The following is a 23696-nucleotide window of genomic DNA, read 5'->3' on the forward strand; positions in this document are numbered from 1 at the left end:
TGATCTTCCTGAGAATTTCATACTCAGTCAGGTGCACTCAGAACTGTGCAGCTCTGCCTGTCTCTCGCATCTCCATTGGGATGTCTTGTTGGGCATCACAGTATGCTCTTGCAGAGGTTTGACCACTTTTAGGGCTACCATCGTTCATTGGTTTCGATCTGCCAATGTGCAAGATTGGGCTAAGCTAAAACGCCCTTGCCAGGGCATGGCACTCTCCCTCATGTGGTAGGAGCCTCCTTGGTCATATGCTTCCAGGCGTTTGGCCTTCTATTCCATAGGGCTGCTACTTTGTCTTTAGTCCACATCTTTGCAGTGCTTCTACCTTTTGCGTCTATAGATGCAAGTCTTAGCAGAAGGGTCTTTCATATAAAGAGGTATTCACAGCACTCGCAATGTTTAAGTGCCGTTCAAAATCTTCTTTATTTACTTAAAGTGAATATAGGATATAAATATCAGGAGACAAAACGTGCAACAGCATCAGTAACAATCGGTTCGCGTCTTTAGGGCGATTTGTTTCTATGAAGGACTTTGCTGTATCTTATCTACACAGAGCACCACCTCTAACATGTGGATTGCTTATTATAACCGACAACGTGTAATAGTTCTGATATATTTTTCTTTGACTGTGCCCTTAGCAGAATAGTATTACAAGCGGCACTTGCTCGAGTAGTAACCTGAAAGGTTGCAATTCTTCCTTCTGCATCACTCCTGTTACTGTTCCCACCCCAGGGGCTGCTTTTGGGCCTTCCATGGTTCCTGTGTCCTCCAATGAAACATCCAAGAAATCAAGTCTTTTAGTTCTTACTGTAAAGTTTCTCTCTCGTATCCTTTATTTGGGGTCACAGCACCCTTGTTTGGTGAGGGGGTTCTTGGTTCTGCTCTTCTTACTGCATTTGCTCTCCAGGTGGCACTGTATAACCCTATGGTTCCTGTGTCCCCAATGAAGGCTATGAGAGAGTGATTTTATGGTGAGTACCAAAAATCTTCATTTAGTAGACATCTTCTACTTTGCTGCCCAGCCCATACATAGTACTTTTTTGTGCTAGACTAGATATGTGCAAAGATTACTTATTCATATAAGCCGGGAATAATTCTGATCATTTAAAACAGTAGGTCAAGATGATTTATGCAATAGGTATGCGTAATTTTTCAGAACTTTAAATCTAACTTGTGATGTAACGCTGTAGTTTGAGTCTTGTGTCATACCAGTGTAAAATGCAATGTCATTATCTTAGTCTTCTATTTAGCTTTCTTTAGCCCCAGTTCTTTGTTATGGCAGATCTCTTCATGTAAGAGTATTTTTAAAGCAAATCTGTCGTCAGTCTGTCACCAGATTTAACAGTACAATCTGCGTACGTTATTACATAAACCTATCAGACCTAGTAAGACATAGATGTATTTAACTTGGAAAAAAATACATGTTAGAATGGCTGCATGCTTTTGATATTGAAATGAGCATTTTTATGTCCAGCTATAGAGTGAGATAGCTCATAAGTCCAAGTGTATTCAGTTTCTGGCCACCCAGCCTGATTGACAGCTTGTACTTGGAGTGAGATCTCCGCTGCAGGAAGGAGAATGGTCAATTGTAAGTGTCCTGTTAGGCTTTAGGTTGGAGGAAGTGGGGGTAGATTGAATTTACATTTTAAAAAAGGATTATACAGCCATTTCGACATAGATTTTTTTTTTTTTATAGTAAGAACACCAGCCTCATCAGGCTTTAGAGATCTATTTGATAATGTTTTCATTTTGTATTGTGCAATCTAGTAGCCCATTTAAGGGAGCCAGGTTTGACTTTTCAAGTGGCCCTAAGGTGGTGTCATCAGTTAATAAACATATTTTGCAAAGATGAAAAGAGGAAGAGAATGATTTTTTTCAATATTCTTTAATATTTTATCAAAGGTGAAAATAAACGTGAACTGCCCAAGAAAGCCTTACTGAAACTGGTTTTGTTTTCGTGCATCAAGAATAAAGAAGAAAACAACCATTGGCTTTTAAATCTAGAAATTGTTGAGCTGTAACTTTTATTTCTTTCCATGTTTTTCTTGTAGGAGAGTTCACTCCAGAAATGCAGATGCGCATTAGACAAGAAATTGAAAAAGAGAAGAAAACAGAAGTTTGGAAAGAACGATTCTTTGAAAGGTTTTATGGAGAAAAGTAAGAATTAATGTAAAAAAAAAATGATTCTAGTAGCCTAAGTTTGTGCCTAGTAACTTTGTTTCTTAGTCGATAGAATCCGTTTATAAGGCTGAATATAGTTAGACTCATTTAGAGAACCTGTCACCATGATTTTGTAATGTAAAGACGTGGCTGTAATACTGATTACATTGATACATTTAGTGACGAAATCCGCTTTGTTGTTCTTTAACCCCTTTACGACGGGGCCCATTTTTGTTTTTCCTCCCCTTCTTCCCAGAGCCATAACGCTTTCATTCTTCTGTCCACAGACATGTGAGGGCTTGTTTTTTGCAGGACGAGTTGTACTTTTGAATGACGCCATTCATTTTACCATATGGTGTACTCGAAAACGGAAAATAAAAAAATTCCAAGTGAGGTGAAATTGTGAAAAAATACACAATTCTGACATTTTTGGGGGAAACGTCTTACGGTGTATATTTTGTGGTAAAAATGACCATTCAATATAATTCTCCTCATCAATACAATTACGGCAATACCAAACAAGTCCTTTTTTTTATTATAGCAGTGAAAAAAAATCTGAAGTTTGCAAAAACAATTTTTGGAGATGTGTCAACTTTTTCCGAGACCAACAACATTTTTATTTTTCAACCGATGGAGCTATATGATAGCTTATTTTATGCACTGCGAGTCGGTGCTTTTATTAGTACCGTTTGGGACACATTTGACTTTTTGATCGCTTGTTACAGCGTTTTTGTGGAAATACACAGCCATCTCCTGCCGGGTAAGGGGTGGGCCCACTGCTGGAGACCACTCAATACATCCACTTCCAAATTGCGCCTTGTATATACGGTGCATGTTGTGAAGAGGTTAATCACCATTTTGAGATTTTCAAATTGTTTTTTGTTACACATGGGCCGGACTGTACACTGGGCCTTGGCCTCCCTGTCTGTTATTCCCCAGCCCCTCTGCTGTCTCTGGTCTGTGAATGCTAGGTCACTGCACTGGTGAGATTTCAATCAGAGAAGGCCAGTCAGTCAAAGATTGAAGGCAGGCGTAGAGGCTGAGGAATCACAGACGGGGAGGCAAAGACTCAGTGTGCAGTCCGGCCCCTGTGCACCAAAATCTAAGTAGTAGAAAACTTCAAATGGTGACTAAAAATTAACAAAACAGACTTCTAAACCAAAGGTATTTAATTTAATCTGCATTACAGCACCATTACAGTAATGTCTTTATTCTATATTACAAAATCTTCCAAGAGTTTGAGCATATTAGAAAGGCCACTTTGTGGACTAGTGGTTACAGAGCTGAATAAAGCATGAGTTTTAGTCTTTAATTTATCCTTTCCATTGCGAACATATCAGCTTCTAAAGTTTGTTATAATTTATGATGACTCCGCCTGGGCGTTGCTAGTTTTTTTTCTATTCTTCCTCTGTATGGTGTTGACAACCATAAGCAGACAATATACAAGGGGTAAAAAAAAAACACTCCCCTATAATCGCTTAAAAAAATTTTTTTCCCTGTGTGAGACATGTATTGACAGATAGTCCTCTCTCCTCACTTATCTCACTGCAGATTGCTCTACTACCTCTATTTGCAATCAGAGATGAGTGTGATTACGAATATTTCTTCAGATTTCATCTCACAGCAGTCAGGGATACAGCAGGGTTGACAAAAGTGCTGTGAGAGTAGAGCTGCAGCTGCATTTGTAATCAATTTTCTGATCCCAGCATTTTGCAATCACACACAGTCCTGCAGTGAGATCAGTGAGGACAACAGACTGTCATTACATAAAAACAAAATTATCTCTGGTATCGGCCAGTTCCTTTCTAGAAAAGGCTACGTTTCGTTTTTAGCGGAATTCTTCTGTACTTTTTTAATCAACAGATTTGTTAAGGCAGTCTGTATTAGATGTCAGATGTTTTTTTCTTTCTCAGGTCTGGAATGTCAAAAGAAGAATCTTTACAACTGACTTCTGGGCAAAACAGCAGTGAAGACGAAAGCAGCTCTCTAGAAACCTCTCTCAACTTGCCAGGGCCATCTACCCAATTCGAGAACAGTGCACCAGCTAGTAATGAAACACCAGTGATGTTAGAAACTGAAGTTATCGAAGAAACTGTGTGTAGCATGGAGCAAATTCCATCCAAAGACATCACTGGAGAAACTGCACTGGAAGAGATATTGATATCCGAAGAATCAGTCATACATGAGGAAGTTGCTGAAGAAGTCGAAACAACCATTTGTGATTGCCAAGAAGATGAAAAATCTGAGATTGAAATATGTGAAGAAGTAACAGATCCAGAGGTAGAGGAAAAAGAGTTGCCTTCAGAAAATTTGGAGTCTTGTGTTGTCATGGAAGATGAGATGTTACCTGTTGTGGATGAAAAAACTGAAGAAGTAAAATGTGAAGGCCATCAAGATATAGTGTTGGAGGTTGCAAATGATTTACATGAATGCAGGTCTCCATCTCCTGTGGCAGCTCAGAATTCACCCATTGAGGAATCTGGACAGGAGACGACACCATTTGAAGATCCAATTGAATCAGAGAGTGAAGCTCCCAAAGCTACCCCTGATTCATTAGGTGCAGAAGAGGTCGCTCCTGTTGAAATGGAACTAATCAGTGAACCAGATGGACAGTTCTCTGAATCTGCATGTATTTCTGAGACTTCATCTTCTTCTCAAAGTCCAGAAGAAGCATGTGCTAGTCTGACTTCACCAGGAGGCGACATGCAGTCTGCGTCAGAGGAACCTTATACACCTGCATCTGTAGAAGCTTCTTTTCTGTCTGAAGTTTCAAGCTTTGATAATGCTGAAGCAGAAAGTCAACCAAAACCTTTAACTGAAAGCCCACCAACCTCTGTTGCTTCAGATGCTTCACCTCTCTCCAATTCCCCAGTCTTATCAGAACCATCTCCTTGTTCTAACCATCCACTGACACCTGAAGCTTCGCCAGCATCAAATTTGCCATTAACTTCAGAAGCATCTCCAATGTCAGATGTACCTTTAATATCAGAAACCTCTTCAGTGTCTTCCTTAGCACTGACCTCTGAAACCGGACATGCACCAAATGCACCCGCAATTTCTGACTCATCATCTGGGTATAGTCCTGCACCTAATGATCATCATCTGCTCAAACAAGAAAGCTCCCCCACCACTTCTGAAGAATCACAGTCTCCTTCAAAGGATGAGACTGATGGTTATTCAGAGGCATCCCAAGCAGACACTGTTGGCACTGAACATGAAAGCTCAGAAACTATTAAGTATAATTCAGCAACCCCAAACTCTGATATTTCACTGTCTGAAGACAACCAGAAGCACTGTAATTCAGAAAGAGACCATGAGAAACCAAATGTAGCATCACCACCCCGCTTATCACCTCCAGACACCATAACTATTAAAAACCATTCGAGCCATTATCGTATTGTTGAGAAAAAGTATTTATCTCCTTCAAGAGAAGGATTTGAGGGAACGTACTGTAGGAACAATGAGTCTGTTCACTCAAAGTGTCACGAGAAACTATATTCCGCCTCATTAGAAGTGTCTGGATATTATGAATCTACAAGAAGTAAATCTCACAAGCAGCAAGGAAGTTCTCAAAGTCGGCCTGAAAGTTCCCATTTTAAGTCATATGACCATAATAAACAATCTGAGGCAGTTTGTCGAGAACCTGAGATTTCTAAGCGAAAAACTGCAGAGCAACACAGTTTTGGTAACTATAAGGAAAAAAGACCAAGAATAGATGATGATCACCATAGTAAAACATCTTCAATATCAAGTCAGTCTGAAAGAGAACATCCACCTAGGGAAGAGCCCCGCGTTCCTCCTCTCAAGGTAATATGGTGATCATATTTTTTTTGTATCTGTCAGTCAGCCCTATAACTGACTAAACAGAATTCTTTTTACATAGTCTTTATTGGTCTTGAATAATACGTTGATGGCAAAATATAAAATTCTTCTGTTTTTATAAATACAATCTAGTTCTACTCTTGGGTTTTACTCCAAATGTTCATAGTTCACCCTTTATGTAAATGGTTTTATCCCTGCATCCTAATACACTTCTGGCCGTAGTGGGATGTGTGTGTCCTAATAATAATGTGAGAACAGAAGCTGCACCACAGCTGTGATTGACAACTGGACTCCCACTGTAACCGCCAGGGTCTCAGGAACCACCTGGTCTGGCCGGTTAACATCTTACTTGCTGCAATCGATAGTGATGTTGGCATCTGAGTCAAATAACCAAATTAAGGGCACTCACTCTGATTCAGTCCCTGCATTACTATCACCTTTTTTTAACATGGCAGTCTGTGGTCTGTAAGGCCGCCAAGGACTGTCCAGTATTTGTGATTGTTGGGGGCATACCATAGTTATGTCTTAAGAGGTTTGTGCATTTTATTTCACATAAAAATGTTCTAATAATTAATGTTATTGCTACTATGCTTTATGCTCGTATGTAAAAAAAAAAAAATACAAAAAAAATTAAAACTACTTACGGTAGTTTGCCAAAAATGCCGTTTTCAGTTCGGAAAACACTCCAGTATTCCGGCCACCAGGTGCTTTTTTTGTCCATTGCTACCCGACAAGTGTAATCTGTCTCTAGCAGTGGAAACACTGAGGCCAGATTACATAACGTTGGGAGCAGGTCTTTTTCTCAACAGTCTATTTTCTCTTGCTCTCCTCTTTTGTCAAAAGGAGCATTACATGCTGGGACTAACAAATGAAATGGAGAAACCGAATGTACATCATCTTAGATTCTATTTACTTCAATAAGAGCTGAGTAGTAGCCAATACAGTGAATGGAGCTTTTGCTTTTCAGCGCCATTTACTGTTTACATCTGGCCACTGAAATCAGCTGATCAGTGGGAATGCTAGGGAGGGGCCCGACATCTGATGAGGTGACTTACTCTTAGGACAGGTGATCAATATAGTAAACTTAGGAAACTTTTTAAAGGTTTATATACATGTATTTATATAGCTGCATTCTATATGAAACTTAACTCCTTCTGAACTGCCGGTAGACTTTAAACATCCAAGAAGGTCCACTCTTATCCTTGCACTGACGTTCTAAAATTATCAATGCAGTCTAATCTGCTTTCACAAGACTGTGAAACTATGAAGGAAGGAAGCTGCTGGCACACTCAGCTAGACTTCTTACCATGTCTACCTTCTCAATAACTGTTCACAGTGATGACCCAGCGCTGTATATACAGATTAGGAGGCATGTCCGTGCTTCCTCCTCAGGACTCAGTGAACACCTGGTTGGGTGTAGGGGGGGAACAGGAACTGCTGGATTTAGGCAGCTCTACTATTCAGCCAGGAGGCAGAAATTCCCTAGTAGCTTACAGTGCCTTGTGAAAGTATTCGGCCCCTGGAACTTTTCAACCTTTTCCCACATATCATGCTTCAAACATAAAGACACCAAATGTAAATTTTTGGTGAAGAATCAACAACAAGTGGAACACAATTGTGAAGTTGAACGAAATTTATTGGTAATTTTAAATTTTTGTGGAAATTCAAAAACTGAAAAGTGGGACGTGCAATATTATTCGGCCCCTTTACTTTCAGTGCAGCAAACTCACTCCAGAAGTTCGTTGTGGATCTCTGAATGATCCAATGTTGTCCTAAATGACTAGTGATGATAAATATAATCCACCTGTGTGCAATCAAGTCTCCGTATAAATGCACCTGCTCTGTGATAGTTTCAGGGTTCTGTTTGATGCACAGAGAGCATCATGAAGACCAAGGAACACAACAGGCAGGTCCGTGATACTGTTATGGAGAAATTTAAAGCCGGATTTGGATACAAAATGATTTTTAAAACTTTAAACATCCCAAGGAGCACTGTGCAAGCGATCATATTGAAATGGAAGGCGTATCATACCACAGCAAATCTACCAAGACCCGGCCGTCCCTCTAAACTTTCATCTCAAACAAGGTGAAGACTGATGAGAGATGCAGCCAAGAGGCCCATGATCACTCTGGATGAACTGCAGAGATCTACAGCTGAGGTGGGACAGTCTGTCCATAGGACAACAATCAGTCATACACTGCACAAATCTGGCCTTTATGGAAGAGTGGAAAGAAGAAAGCCATTTCTCCAAGATATCCGTAAAAAGTGTTGTTTAAAGTTTGCAACAAGCCACCTGAGAGACATACCAAACATGTGGAATAAGGTGCTCTGGTCAGATGAAACCAAAATCGAACGTTTTGGCAACAATGACAAACTATATGTTTGGCGTAAAGGCAACACAGCTCATCACCCTGAACATACCATCCCCACTGTCAAACATGGTGGTGGCAGCATCATGGTTTGGGCCTGCTTTTCTTCAGCAGGGACAGGGAAGATGGTTAAAATTGATGGGAAGATGGATGGAGCCAAATACTGGACCATTCTTTAAGAAAACCTGTTGGCGTCTGCAATAGACCTGAGACTGGGACGGAGATTTGTCTTCCAACAAGACAATGATCCCAAACATAAAGCAAAATCTATAATGGAATGATTCACAAATAAGCGTATCCAGGTGTTAGAATGGCCAAGTCAAAGTCCAGACCTGAATCCAATCGAGAATCTTTGGAAAAAGCTGAAAACTGCTGTTCACAAACGATCTCCATCCAACCTCACTGAGCTCAAGCTGTTTGCCAAGGAAGAATGGCCAAAAATTTCAGTCTCTCGATGTACAAAACTGATAGAGACAAACCCCAGGCGACTTGCTGCTGTAATCACAACACAAGGTGGCACAACAAAGTATTAAGTTAAAGGGGCCGAATAATATTGCACGCCCCACTTCTCAGTTTTTGAATTTCCACAAAAATTTAAAATAACCAATAAATTTCATTCAACTTCACAATTGTGTCCCACTTGTTGTTGAATCTTCACCAAAAATTTACGTTTGGTATCTTTGTTTGAAGCATGATATGTGGGAAAAGGTTGAAAAGTTCCAGGGGGCTGAATACTTTCGCAAGGCACTGTATTTGTTTTGCATTGCTTATATAGCACCATCATATTCCACAGCACTTTACAGACATCCTCATCTCTGTCCACATAGGGAATTTAGATTGTGAGTCCCAATCTGTATGTCTTTGTTGTATGGGAGGAAATCAGAGAAACCCCACAAATACGAGGAGAACATTCAAAATCTTTGCAGATGTCTCATTTGAACCCAGGACCCCAGCGCTGCTAACTGTTGAGCCACCATGCTGCCCGAAGTTGGGGCTAATATACCAACCCCAGTCGCAGGGGAAAATCAACAAAAACAAGAATGCATGGATATGTTAAATTGCCTTCCCACCCCACCTACCTTCTCAAAGTCTTTGCAGGCCTTCTGGAGGGGCATAAAAAAAAAAAAAAGACACTGCCAGTCTGTTTCTACCCCCATCCCTATGGAAAAGATATGTCCAGAAATATATACAAAATGACATAAAATTAAGCCCCATGTGTCATGAAAAAAGAGGAAAAAATTATTTGAATATTTGAACAAGACAAAACTATAGAGCCATTGAAAGCATGTGTATGCTAAAAACCTTAAGATGTCCCTGATCAGGAAGTGGGGAAATGGCCCAGTCATGAACTGGTTAAATAAGATCAGTAGTTTTCCTTTTCAGCTGAATTATCTTTTATCAAGTCATCATTTGTTAACGTTAAAAGCTTGAATACTTCCATTTACGTGATTCTTCTGAAAGGCTCCCCATCATAGCGCATGTATAAATGATTCCAGCTCTGAATGGCATCTGTCCTTTAATTGTTGAATAGCAATTAACTGAATCGCTCTGGCTTATTGTGCAGAGCATTATGAAGAGAGCCATTTGTTTCTCACAATTTCTCTCAACATTTCTGAATGTTTTTATTGTGTATTACATAGAAATTACAAGGTCAAACAAAGCTTCTGAGATCAGAGAGAACGGAAAAGAAGTTCAGTAATAGTAAATACACTGACATAAGTACACATATATTGCCCTTGAATGTATTTTTGAACAGCTTGTGAAGTTGGATACTTAGAAGTTTGGGCTTTTTTGCCTTCTTAGGCTATGTTCACATGTTCATTTTTGCTGCTTTTTTTCCCACAGGCAAAACCTGCTCTCTTGACAGTAAAGAAGTTGCTTGCAAAAAAAAACATTTTTTTGCTTCGTTTTTATTGCTGAAAGAAGTAATATGCTGCGTTTTTCCAGATCAGTCAGGGGAAAAAAAACAATGTGTGTGCATGAGATTTCTGAAGTTTCGTAGACTTTGCTGGTGCTGTAAAACACAGCTTAAATTTGCATAAAAAATGCTGTGTGAATATAGCTTTACATGCATAAAATTGTAGCGTGCTTGTAAAAACAAGCAACTTGGCAATTTGCCTATTACTAAAAATCTGTCCATTGTTAAAAGGAATTCGTCAGACGGATCAACCCTTTATATGAGCATTTAGGTTATAGAAAAGAGAATAAAGTGATACCTTGATATTTGCGATCCAATGTCTTATTACAGAGAAGTCCATGCTTTTCTTCATATGTAAATGAGCTGTTAAGATCTATAGGCCAGACACTGATCTGCATAAGAATCTGTCTTCAGAACTTATTTTAAATGAAAGGGGAGTTACCAGTGTGAGACCTGTAGATCAGGAGAGTAGACTGTCAGTCATTACATGTCTCACACTGGTAACTCCCCCTTTCATTTACAATAAACTATGGCGGCAGATTCTCTTGCTGATCATGCAGATGCAGACCCATAGATCTTAACAGCTTATTTACAATGTGGATTACTCTGGAATAAGATATTGCAACTCTGATATTGAAGTATCCTTTTGTTCAACTTTTTATGACCTACATGTCCATTTAGACACCTAGGAGAATTGATCCTACTGACAGATTCTCGTAAAATTAAAAATCCCTTCTATTTTAATCATGTCCTTTCCATTACCAAGGTTACCAGCCTCTACTTCAGTATATCAGCAGCGGCCAGTCTCCTATATTCTTTGCTATAGAGCTTACAAGCACTGCTCCAGCAATCCAGCCATCTTCAGTGCCACTATCCTTCTCCGATGCAGCGGAGGATAGGTTGCCTCTGTTGGCTGGATTGCAAATAGCAAAGTTTTTGCCAGCAAGCATGCTGGGCTTCTGAAGATTGACAGTGAGAAGACCCCTTTAAAAGAAATTTTCATTGGTGTCGTTAAACCTTTTGCACTCACTGCTGAGGATATCTGAAATATAAATTGAACAAAATACAAATGTGTGGTTTAAAGGGAATCTTACCAGGTTTTTGCTACCTCATTTGAGAGCTGCAAGACTTAGGAAAAGAGACCCAGATTCCAACAAGGTATCACTTATTTTATTGGGTGCACAATCAAAGTTTTTAGATGTCAGAAAGCTGACCTTAAACACAACAGAGCTCTCTGTGTACATTGTCTATAGACAGTGAGCTGCTTATCACGGAAGGGGGCGTGGTCGGATGACTTGGCATGAGGCAACTAGACAGAGCAATGGTAATGTCCTAGCTATAAAACCTTCATTATAAGTCAACCGCACACAGCCAACCAAGTGACCCCACTGAATTCCGTGTTTAAAATCCTACCTTGTGTTGTCATATTATAAAGCAAAAATCTGCTAACAGATTCTCTTTATTATTCAATTAGTGTGTTAAATGTGTTTTTAACCATGTTTGGAAATGTTTGGTTTTTTTTTTTTCGTATCATGATCTGTTTTAACAAAACTAGAAATCTTACAAAATCGACACTTGCCACTCAGGCTATTTTAAACTTTTATGTCCTGTTCCTTCAGGAACAGTTTTCCAATGTTTTGTTATTTTTGGGGGCAGGATTACAATGACAGCTAACGTCTCTATACACAGCTGAAAACGCAACATCCAGCATGTTACAGCTGACCCCTGCTCTGTTCACAATGACCTTTGCACACGCTCATTAGATGCTTCACTATAAAATATCGGGTCTAGTCGCTCTACTTCTGATAACGTACACCTGGGTTTCCTGAAGGAAAAGAAAATGAGTCTAAAATAGCCACAGTGGCTGATGTTAAAATTGCAGATTATGATATGAAAAACCTTGCCAAAAAATGTTTATAAATACCTTCAACAAGAAAACCTGATTTATTTAAAACAGCAGGTCATTTTCTGACATTCCCTTTTATTTACACAATTTTTGTATTGAGATCTCACTTCGGAGAGTGTGCGACGGAAATGTCCTATGTGCATGTACCTTGTTTTAATTTTAATCAGATGCTTATAAAATTGGTGCAACAAGTAAAATGTCCTTCATAATATGACACCGATACTGACATCTTGTGGCAGCAAAAAATTAAGCGTACATCTTGGCTTTCGTTCGTACGGTTAACAAATAAGTAAATACATATAACACTTCAGCATAGGGCGCCACGATGGCTCAGTGGTTAGCATTGCTGCATTGTAGCGCAGGGGTTCAAATCCCACCAAGGACAACATCTGCAAGGAGTTTGCATGTTCTTCCCGTGTTTGCTTGGGTTTCCACCTGGGTCTCCAGTTTTTGTGCACATAGCATTATTGTATAATATGATTATATTTGTTCCGTCTGGATACTCTATTCCCTTCGTGTGCGTTCAGTAAAAGGCTGTATATCATGTGATGTACGCAGGAATTTTCTGCTGGGAAATTTTTACAATTGGACCTTCGGATGTATAATGAGCCTTACATGTGTGTGCAGTAATTGGCTTAATCGTGTTTTACTAATACATTGTAATTGTGTTTTGTGTCATTGTAGATCCAACTATCAAAGATTGGACCACCATTTATCATCAAAAGTCAACCTGCGCCCAAGCTTGAATCTAAGATTTCTTCTAGTACATCTGTTGGTGGGGGAAGGAACACTGGAGCTAGAACTCTTGCGGATATTAAGGCGAGAGCTCAACAAGCCCGGGCACAAAGAGAAGCGGCAGCTGCTGCCGCCGTGGCAGCGGCAGCAAGCATCGTCACTGGGGGTGTTGGAAGTCCTTCAGAAAGCAGCAAGACTAAAACATTGTCTCATATCAAGGAGCAGACAAAAGCAAAGTTGTTTGCTAAGCACCAGGTGAGAGTCAGCACACAGCAAATTAGTAGAGATGGAAAAACGAAAGAGGGTCTTCCAGAAATTGAAGTGCCAGCTGCTTCTGATGCAAAAGTGGAAGGCTCGACTGGTGTTATTATTATGAATCCAAACTGCAAATCTCCTAGCAGCAAGTCGACACTCCATCAGGATTTGACGTCTACGTTACAAAAATCCCGCAGTTCTTCAGCATCATCAGAAACTGACTCTGATACATCAGTGCACAGCTCTAACGAGAATATTCACGTGCCACATTCCTGCGACAAAACTGTTACATCTACCTCCGCTGAAGACTGCAGTGTGCCAATGCAATATAACAAAAATATAAGTTCAGTGTCAGTCTGCTCCTCTGCTGATACCACGTTTAGAAATACACTTGAAAAATCCTCTGTCCTAATGTCTGTCGAGAGTGAAAACACTACATCATCTGTCTGTCATTATAATATTTTAAACCCCAATAAGACGTCTGACATTCCCTTTATAGCTGTCTCACCAAAATGCACTGATGACACTAGCGGTCATGCCTCTGTTGCAAACTCCTCTACATCTGAAACGTTCGAAGAAAAACGAATGCCAGTAACAACTAGTACCATAAATTCTTACACCACTGTGCCAATTTCATCCATTGGGAGTAGTCTGCCAAATCCCCATCTTGCTAGTTCATTGGTTAATTCACTAAATGCCTCATATAGTGTAAATACCAGGAACCCTGATAAATTGGCTGCCCTTACATGTGATGGAGATAATTCTGCGGATGTGTGTCCTTCTATCCAAAGAATGTCAAACCATGAGGAAAGTGTCGGAGATTCTCGCGGACGGCCCTCTGTTTCATTGTACTCCAGCAGCAGAAGACCATCAATGAACACTGATCCTTCCCTTGCTAAGATGCACCACGATAATGTAGATAAAAACTATACTAGTAATGTCACAGGACTACACAACAAAACCCAGCCTACTGCTTTACAGACTAATAGATCTATTCCATGTAAAGTGATTGTTGATCACTGCACAACGCCAAACTCCACTTTCCCTTTCAACACTGAAAATGCTGATTCTCAAACTAGGCTTGGAAAATCAGAAGCAGCTATTCAAAGTAAAACATGTCCTCAAGTATCTGTAATTAGTAGACAGGAAAACCTCTTCAATGACAGCACGGAGCATGTCTCCAACTCGAACATTGTTGTTAATCGGTTGCACAGGGATGACCGAAACATGAGTGCTCCTAGCGCTGATCTTTTGGAAGCGACTTATATGCAGCAAGGAAAACTAAGCGACTCCATTTCTTGCCAACAAAATTTTAATGAGCGTGTGCATAGCACACCTTCATTCAAGTGTGGAGAGGATAATATTCACAATTCTGAGTATATTTCCAATAACAGAATATGTTGGAGCGACAAAGAACAAATGAACACTGACAAAACCTCTGTAAATCATTTGAGTGTACCCAAACACATGGAATATTCTGATGAAGATACTGTAGATAATATGAAACGTGAACCTGGGAGTTACCCACACGTGTCAAAAACGATTGCTCGTAGCCCTGTGGCAAACTCCATTCCGATCAAATCAGAGCTGAATGATTCCAGCAAGTGTTTTGGGATGAATTCCGAAGGTTTTACCAGCCAGAACGCTATGCAGCAAGAATGTGACTTGGAGATGAGCTTGCCATCATCCAAAATTCCACACGGTGTTGCCAGAGAAGAACCCTTGTCTTTGACTACAGACACTTTCAAAAGAGTATCAAACGTAGGGAATGCAAGCTGTCGGCTCTCATCTGTCGAAGCAAACAACCCCTTAGTTACACAGCTGCTTCAAGGAAACTTGCCTTTAGAAAAAGTTCTGCCTCAACCCAGACTAGGTGCAAAGTTAGAAATTAGTCGACTCCCTTTGCAGAATAACTCTGTGTATAAAACTGTAACGGAAAGAATGGTGTCTGAAAACACCTCCTGTTCCCCCACCCCTGATGGCAAGGTCTATCCACTGGGAGCTGTAAATCCCTTGCAGGTAAGAAAGCGGGAAAATCATCCCAAGAAAAGGATGGCTAGGATTGTGGGTGAACATGCCCAGATAAAGTGCGAGTCTGGAAAGCTTTCAATGGACGCAGATACAATGTCATCTTGCATGATGGGTTCTAATATGAACCCAGTGGGTCAAGGGCAGACATTTAAGCAGGAGTGGATGAACAAGCATGTCGCTCAAGCCAGGATTGCACACAGCCCGGAAATTAAGCAGCAAAAGAGGCCGCTGCCTTCTTGTAGCTTCCAACAAAATGTATTTGTTGATAAAAATGGCAGCTATCACCCGGAAGCGAGCACCTCACAGAGGCAGCATTACTACCAAATGCCCATGGCTCAGAGAGGCCAAGGTCCTGCAGTCTACATGCCACCCGGTGCAGCAAAAGCCCAGACTGTTAACAATGCTTTTGCTTTCAGTAGGCACCCAGAGCAGAAGGTTTTGGGCGAGACAAATGTTCCACCTCTTCCTCATCGAATGGGCAACGCTTACTCCCCAAATGTTCATATTAAAGAAGGCGATGACCTAAGCAATGCCCAACAGACTCTGCAGCATAAATTTTTAGTGCATTCTTCCTTATCTAATTCAGAAGTCCCTTCTGATCAAAAGCAGCCAGCAGTTACTATGGAAACCACTAAAAGACTTGGTTGGCCTCAGCCTACGAGCATCTGTAGCAATATAAAGTCGGAGCCCATCTCTTTTGAGGACGGTTTAAACAACAGCTGTGAACTGACCATGAAACAATCTTCCTACGAGCAGAGTGAAGTCAAAGAACAGTTGAAAGCGTTCGCCTTGAAAAATGCAGATTTTTCTTCCTATTTACTTTCTGAGCCACAAAAGCCTTTTCCTCCTTTAGCCGCCCAGAAACCCCAAACCGCGCAACAGCCACAAAGTGGGAGTTATCCAGCCATTCATTTTGGTAGCACAAGCTTCAAGCGAGCTGCGTCTGCTATTGAAAAATCTATTGGGATTTTAGGGAGTAATGTGAAGCCTGCATCCGGACTGGGCAGTCAGACCGCGGCGATCCCTGCGCAGAAATACGCTGACAGCAGCAGCGCAGACGAACTGGAACTCAAGTGTTCTTGCCGGCTGAAAGCCATGATTGTGTGCAAAGGCTGCGGAGCCTTCTGTCACGATGACTGCATAGGTCCTTCAAAATTGTGTGTCGCGTGTTTAGTCGTTCGATAGAGACTTAATCAAAGGTGGAGTGTCCCTTTATTGCCTACATGTCTTCATCAGGAGAAGAAACATTTTGTCATTTCACGTGCTTTTCTCATTTTCTATATTTTTCTTTCTTATTGAAAACATTACAACGTCAGTGTTACATTTCAGTTCTGCGAGCTCTGTTGAGACCTATTTCTGCTCCAGAGATGGATCTCTGTTTCTTGTCACCCTTTTTAATTTATTTAGAATTGTTTTACTGAGGTGAAGCTTTCGTCCTGTTTCTCAATACAAAGCATCTGCAGTTTTTCTTTTCTGGTATTTGGAGGCCGTTCTGGTTTGCAGTAGATCTTCTATGATATGATAGTTATCGAGCTGATGGAAAAGGACCGTGTCGTACTTATGTAGCAAGCTAGTTGCTCACCCCCACCCAACTCAAGACATTTAGGCTAAGATTTTAATTAAGCCAGCTGTCCTGTCTACTTCACTGGGAGAGTTTTATTTAGTGCGAATGGAGGATTAGCAGCTCGAATCTTGACACTATCGATAGCCGTCGAGCAAATAAGCACTGCCTAATATTTGGCTGAATTGCTTCAAATCCAAATGTAATTTCAGTCACTTAGCAGAGCTACCTTAGAAGTAATAAGGACAATAATGTATCAGCTTTTATGGAACTGGCAAGATACAAAATCAGCAAATTAGTTATTGGTTATAAATTAAAGGGGTGGTCCAAAACTAACACTGACTTAATCCTAAATCTATAATGTAATAATCTAATCTCTTTTCTAAGACACTTTAAACCCCTTTAAGACCCTGTCCTTCTTCAACTTTGCATTTGTTTTTGCCCCCCTTCTTCCCAGAGCCATAACTTTTTTTTTTTTTTTTTTTCCATCAATATGGCCATGTGAGGGCTCGTTTTTTGCGGGACAAGTTGTACTTTTGAATGACACCATTGGTTTTACCATGTCATGTACTAGAAAACGGGGAAAAAAATTCCAAGTGCAGCTCCACAACGGTTTTTTTTTTTTTTTTTTTTATACCCTGTTTACCAAACGCTAAAACTGACCTGCCATTATGATTCTTCTGGTCATTACAAGTTCATAAACTCCAAACATGTCTAGGTTCTTTTTTACTTAAGTGGTGGAAAAAAGTTTGTTAAAAAAAAAAAATTGTGCCGTTTTCCGATACCCGTAGCGTCTCCATTTTTCGCGATCTTCGGTTGGTTGAGGGCTTATTTTTTGCGTGCTGAGCTGATTATTTTATTGATTCCATTTTGGTGCAGATACGAACTTTTGATCGACTGTTACTGCATTTTAATGCAATGTTACCGGCGACCAAAAAAACTTAATTCTGGCGTTTTGATTGTTTTTTCTCGCTACACCGTTTAGCAATCAGGTTAATCCTTTTTTTTATTGATCTGGCAATTCTGAACGCAGCGATACCAAATATGTTTGTTTGATTTTTGTTTTATTTTAAATGGGGCAAAAGGGTCGTGATTAGAGTTGAGCGACTTTGGTCGGATCGGATTTCATGAAACAAAAAAAAGTCGGAGTTTCGTCCGAAACCTGACCCCAATGCAAGTCAATGGGGAATAAAAGTCGGCATTGAGTGGATGAATGTCATCCGCTCAACTCTAGTCGTGATTTAAACTTTTATAACATTTTATGTTTTACTTTTAAAACATTTTATTTTAACTTTTGGCATGCTTCAATAGTTTTCATGGTAGACTAGAAGCTGCCATAACCCGAACGGCTCTGCTACATCCAGGCGATGATCACATCGCCTCTATGTAGTAGAATTACTTGCTATGAACGCCGACCACTGGGCGGCGCTCATTGCAATCCGGCTCTGACAATCATAGAGGATACCTCTGGTTATCATGCCAACAAACCTGTGACCCGCAATCACGTGACGGGGGTCACCGGTGGGAGGATTTCCAGACCAATGGCCGGAAGCACACGTTAAATGCCACTGTCAGTTTGACAGTGGCATTTAACTAGTTAATAGCTGTGGGTGGATTGCGATTCCAATCGTGGCTATCATGGGCACATGTCAGGTGTTCAAAACCGCAGACATGTCCCGAGAAAGATGTGGGCACCGTGCCGGAGCCCACATTAAAGGGAAGGAAGCGACCTCTGCAGTACTAGTACGGTGAAGATCGTAAAGGGGTTAATTAAATATTCTCCACAGTTCCCTCTCCTCATTGCTTTATTTTATTTTTTTTCCCAACTTTCTGATGAGCAGGTAGAACTGAAACCATCGCCCGAAAGTAATATTGGTTCCGGTGGCTGGTTTGGTCTCCGCATTTACTGTTCGTTGGGTTATCTTCTTGTGCACATTGACAAGTTTGTCACTTCCTATCAGAGCTGGCGAGAAGCGTACTGCCACTGTGCATTACAAAGACTATTGCACAGTAACATGATCCTACTGAGCATATGACAGAATTGACAGCTGACTCATGCTCAGTAGCAAGGACTAGCCTTGCCCCTCAATCTGGTGTCACTGATGACACTTCATTTCATCGTTTAACTGTAGGGACAGTGGCTTTGACAGTGATTGCAAATGCTGCACCTAGACGCTTCATTTGAGTATCCCCGCATGCACTGGGAATACTCAACCGAAGTGTCATCATAGAATTGTAGAGCTGGAAGGGACCTCCTGGGCCATCTGGTCCAACCCCCTGCTCAAAGCAGGATTTGCTAAATCATCCCAGACATCTGTCCAGCCTCTGTTTGAAGACTACTATTGAAGGAGAACTCACCACCTCTCGTGGCAGGAAGTTGGTGAAAAAAAAATAAAGACGTTGAAATAGAGAGGAAACGGAAGGGAGTTTCTAATTCAAGTATATTCGAAAAGAGATTAGATTATAACATTAAATAGATGGAGCTTTAGGATTAAATCCATGTTCGTTTCAGACAGTCCCTTTAACCCCATGAGAGCGGTTACATTTCCATGCAATGCAATGGTACCAAGGTTAATATGAGTGAAGTGATTGCACCACCTTGCATGGTGGAAATTTGTGGCGTTTTGTAAAATAATAATTTTTTGTCAGAGGCACCATTATTTTTTAGCATTTAATGGGTTGTTCAGGAACAGAAAAAGTTGTTTGTATGTTTTACAGAAACTTCTAATCTATTTTAACTATGAAATGTGCACCGATGTCCTTATTTCGGTGTCCTTCACATGTTCCAAGAAACTTGGCGGTGCTTGAAGGGGAATTGCAGTCTGCTTCGGTTCATTAGCGAAACCAGCCCCATTTTCTGCTACAACTAAAGGAAAGACAGAGGAAAGGGCTGAACGAAGCCAGAAAACATCACTGACAGAGAAACGGGGAAGAGGGTCTCTGCCTGTGTCAGAACTAATCCTGAAGGGCTATGGTTTCAGCCCGAAAAGCTAAACCGCTGTGCACATTTGCTAAGTAAAATACCGTACATTAGTAAACTATATTTATGTCCACTTAAAACCTCCAATAAACCCCTTTGTCGCACTCCAAAAAACTCCAATATCTCATTAAACGCAAGAGCTTGCAGTCATATACTTACACACAACAGAATTCCCATCAGATATCTGGATACATTTTCACTCATGATTGTTTCAGAAGCCAGGCATCTTCAACACTTCTCTGTCTACTGTGCAAGACACAAAAGCGTCAGGGCTTTTTCTGGATATGAGCAGCAGTAGCAAATTATATTACTCATGAATGGCCAACGGTCAGTTTTAATTAAAAGCCGGATAATGGAGAAAAATGGAAACCGAGAATGAAACCGTGAATACAAAAATGGCCCTGTCCTAGTGTGTGCACTGTAATGACCATCTATGCCCTTATTCCTGTGTATTTATGCCTTTCTACACTGTGTGTGTTGCTCAAATGATTGGGAATAATCTACAATTCAGCCCTGTGTGTGTTCATGGCTGCAGACCACAAGCAAACCCTATGTGTAGATTGGCAAGAAAATAGGCTGAAGTCGCGGTGTAACCATGGAAGGTATTGGTTTATTTGTGGCCTTTAACAATGGAGAGACTTACACCTGCATCTGAGCTTGATATTTTTTTACCAAGGCTGTCTCCTAATATTTTTCATAGGTGATGGCACAAATATTAATTAGAAGTTATTCAAATTTTCAGGATTCTAATTAATTTAAAATTAAATTTATAGACAGCTGTAGCTGAGGGGTCGCTTTATTTCATCTATAGTCGGATGTTGTCCAGTTATATGTAAATAAAGTTTGCAAGGAATTTTCAACTTTTGAAAAATAACCCCCAAAAGACCCCAAAATTAGTCAATTCCATATGCTCATTTTTTGCATTAAGTTGTCACGTACTAGATTCATACCATTTTTTTGCTGCTTCCGTCACATCGTGGCTGCTTGGTAAACAGGCTAGCAGTGGACCCAAATCCCACCTGCTTTAGTTTCGGAGGTCCATTACAGACTATTTGTCATTTTTTGCCAGATGCGGCTGCAACTAAAGATCTAAAACCTAAGCTATATTTACATAAGACTGGAAAACAATTTTAAGGAGAGCAAATTAGAGTAAAATTGGACTATGGAAAAGAAACGGGTCAGCTAAAGGCTCTAAATAGAATCACAAATCCTACACAAGGGAATGTTTTGTACCTTTCCCATCTAGTTAAGAAACTAGTATCGTTAGGAGGCCTTGAGAATTTAGTTAAAGGGAATCTATCTGCAGGTTTTTGCTATGCAATCTGAGAGCACCATGATATAGGAGCAGAGACCCTGATTCCAGCGATGTATCATTTACTAGGCTGTGTTTTGTTGTTTCAATACAATCAGTGTTGCTGTCAGTACAGGACCAGCTGTCTCGTGCATCCTAGTCCCACCGTACCCCAGCACTGATTATCATCTCTCTCACTGTACAGTGTACACAGAAAGCTGTGGTGTGGTCGGGGTTATACACCGCTCAGCAACTGAACTCTGCCAGAATTTCAGCAGAGAAAGCTTTGCTTATCACTACTGCTGCACCCAGTGTACTAAGTGATACATCGCTGGAATCAGGGTCTCTGTCCCTATATCATGCTGTCATATTGTGTAGCAATAACTGACTGACAGATTCCTTTTAATACATATTATGTTTCTGTGTAGTAATGGAAAAACTTGTTTATAAATCCAGTATTGCTTTTTTTGTCTACTTTGCTCAAACCCGTAACTACCTTATTTCTGCTCCTGCACGTACACAGATTATGGCGCCGTCTGCCATAGACCTCTGGGGGGCCATATTGTGACTCCTTACATCTCTGGTTTCATGCTCGGGTACGCAGTGTGCCTATGAGTCCACAGGGATATGTTATGCCCGTGTTGTGCACATGAGGCCTTTGTGTGTATTGTGCATTGAGTTTTAGTGTTTGAACCAGAACTGGGCGTTTATATTGTCCAGCAGCACAAAAAAGAAAAAACGTAAACCACAATAATAAACCGTAAAAAGAGAGAATGATCATCCAACATGATTCTTCACAGACACTACAGCCGTTCTGCTCAAATCGGAACCTCAGCGATCAAGTGTTGTCTGGACTCCAATCCTCAGAAATATTAAGTATATTTTTGCTTTCATACAAGCACTGATCACTTCTTAATTAGCTTTTTGCCCTGCTAGTTTACAACTGGGGTACCTAAGGCATAATTTGTATAGATAAAGAACTTTTTCAACAGCATTTTATTATTCATCACTATTTGACTATATGCAGCAAAAAAAAAAAAAAAGAATGGTACAGAAAGTTAAAAAAGTGGTTTCCCATGTACGCTAACTTTCTCCATACACCGCCATTAAAATCATGCCATCTTCAAAGGGGATTATCTCATTAAGGCCGGGGTCACACTTGCGCGAAACTCGCACGAGTCTCGCATCTTAATACCCGGCACTGCCGCCGGCACTCAGGACCAGAGTGTGCGGCTGCATGTATTTCTATGCAGCTGAACGCTCCGCTCCCGAGTGCTGGCGGCAGTGCCAGGTATTAAGATGCGAGACTCGTGCGAGTTTCGCGCAAGTGTGACCCCAGCCTAAGAGTGGGAGCAGCTGTCTTCTGTCACTAGTGGGGTCATTACTTTGAAATCAAATAATTAAGGAATTGCTCTACTCCCCCCCCCCCCCAAGAAAAAAAAGTTTTGTTGGTTTTGTATCAGCTGCAGTGTTTCGGTCAGTGTGAATATTAAAGTCTGACGTTTTTAATAAGTTCCAAGTATTTTGACATTTTAATAGCAATATATATTTATTGCTGCTGTTTTAGGCCACTTGGCATAACCTAAAAATATATTGCCAGACAATATTTTTTTTTTTTTTTTTTTTAAAAGCCAATGTGGATTTTATTTTTTGTCTCTTTTGAAGTCATAACAGACATATTATTTGCAAAAGAAATCCAGTAGAGTGACCAGTACTTTATTGACTATACTGCAATGCTGACATCATGCCGTCCGGTTGATGTCTGATGTACTGACTGTCCCATGGATGTCACTTTTCATAAAGGAATGGCTTTCCCGCCTTGCATTACCAGTTCTCTACCCCTCGCGCAGCTCTTGCATTGAGTACAGAACATTTCTCACATTTGTCGATTGATTCTTCTATTCCTTGTTAGTATTTGTTGCTTCTCTGGTGTCGCGTGCATCGGAAACATAGCTTAAAAAAACACCATTCTCCTGAACATGAAACTTGGACACTACGTGAACTTTTTATTTTAAATATTTATTTTATGCCTAATTAAATATATTGGCGGCAGAAAATTCCCAATTGCTTTATAATATTTTATATTTAATTAACTATATTAATAACTGTTCCTTTCACCTCTGTGGTTTGTCTTTTCATTTTTCATGTACATGGGTGTTACATTAATTTCCATGGAGGATCTTCTCTTTTTTTTTTTTCCTTTCTTTCCTGCATTTTTACCCTGATGTTGTTCGTGTGTAGTAATTTTGGTTTGCTATGAGCTTTGTCTTTATATTTATTGACCAATGGAATGGTATGGCTTGTAAGGAACTCGGTTATCGGTAAACATTGAAAACTAAAGGGAACTATTCAGGTCGTGGACTTGAGGTCCAACTTATTGTTGATGCGCTTTGTGGTGCTTTTCGAAATGTATTGATTACTTTAAAATGGGCTACATTTACGTAAAACGTCTCACCTCAGAAAAATAAGAGTGCGACATGCATGTATATAGTCATTTGGAAGCACGCTGTTATTGGTTTACAGCCATTCTAAGTTATTTTCATTCACGTGATGTTTTTGTTAAAACAATCCAATCAATTTTTTTTTTCATTTTTATGTTTTATGAACATATCATGACATTTGCATGTTCATATACAGAAAAAAGCTGCTTAATTCGACCTCTTTGGGCTG

The 23696-nt window shown here is 40.3% G+C and overlaps 1 protein-coding gene across 2 annotated transcripts in view; it reads left to right on the forward strand.

Annotated features, from left to right (window-relative positions):
• ASXL3 (ASXL transcriptional regulator 3) overlaps positions 1-20112 on the forward strand; it is a 147661-nt gene extending 127549 nt beyond the window's left edge. For both annotated transcript variants that reach the window (XM_073583737.1, XM_073583736.1), the window contains 3 exons: positions 2049-2154; positions 4071-5964; positions 12858-20112. In XM_073583737.1, coding sequence (XP_073439838.1) covers positions 2049-2154; positions 4071-5964; positions 12858-16379 — 5522 coding nt within the window. In that variant the 3' untranslated portion in view covers positions 16380-20112. The remainder of the gene's footprint in view (positions 1-2048; positions 2155-4070; positions 5965-12857) is intronic.
• The last annotated feature ends 3584 nt before the right edge of the window (positions 20113-23696 follow it).

The sequence above is a fragment of the Dendrobates tinctorius genome, unplaced genomic scaffold, assembly GCF_039654945.1.
Source record: "Dendrobates tinctorius isolate UK_male_01 unplaced genomic scaffold, ASM3965494v1 ptg000081l, whole genome shotgun sequence".
Taxonomy (NCBI): Eukaryota; Metazoa; Chordata; class Amphibia; order Anura; family Dendrobatidae; genus Dendrobates; species Dendrobates tinctorius.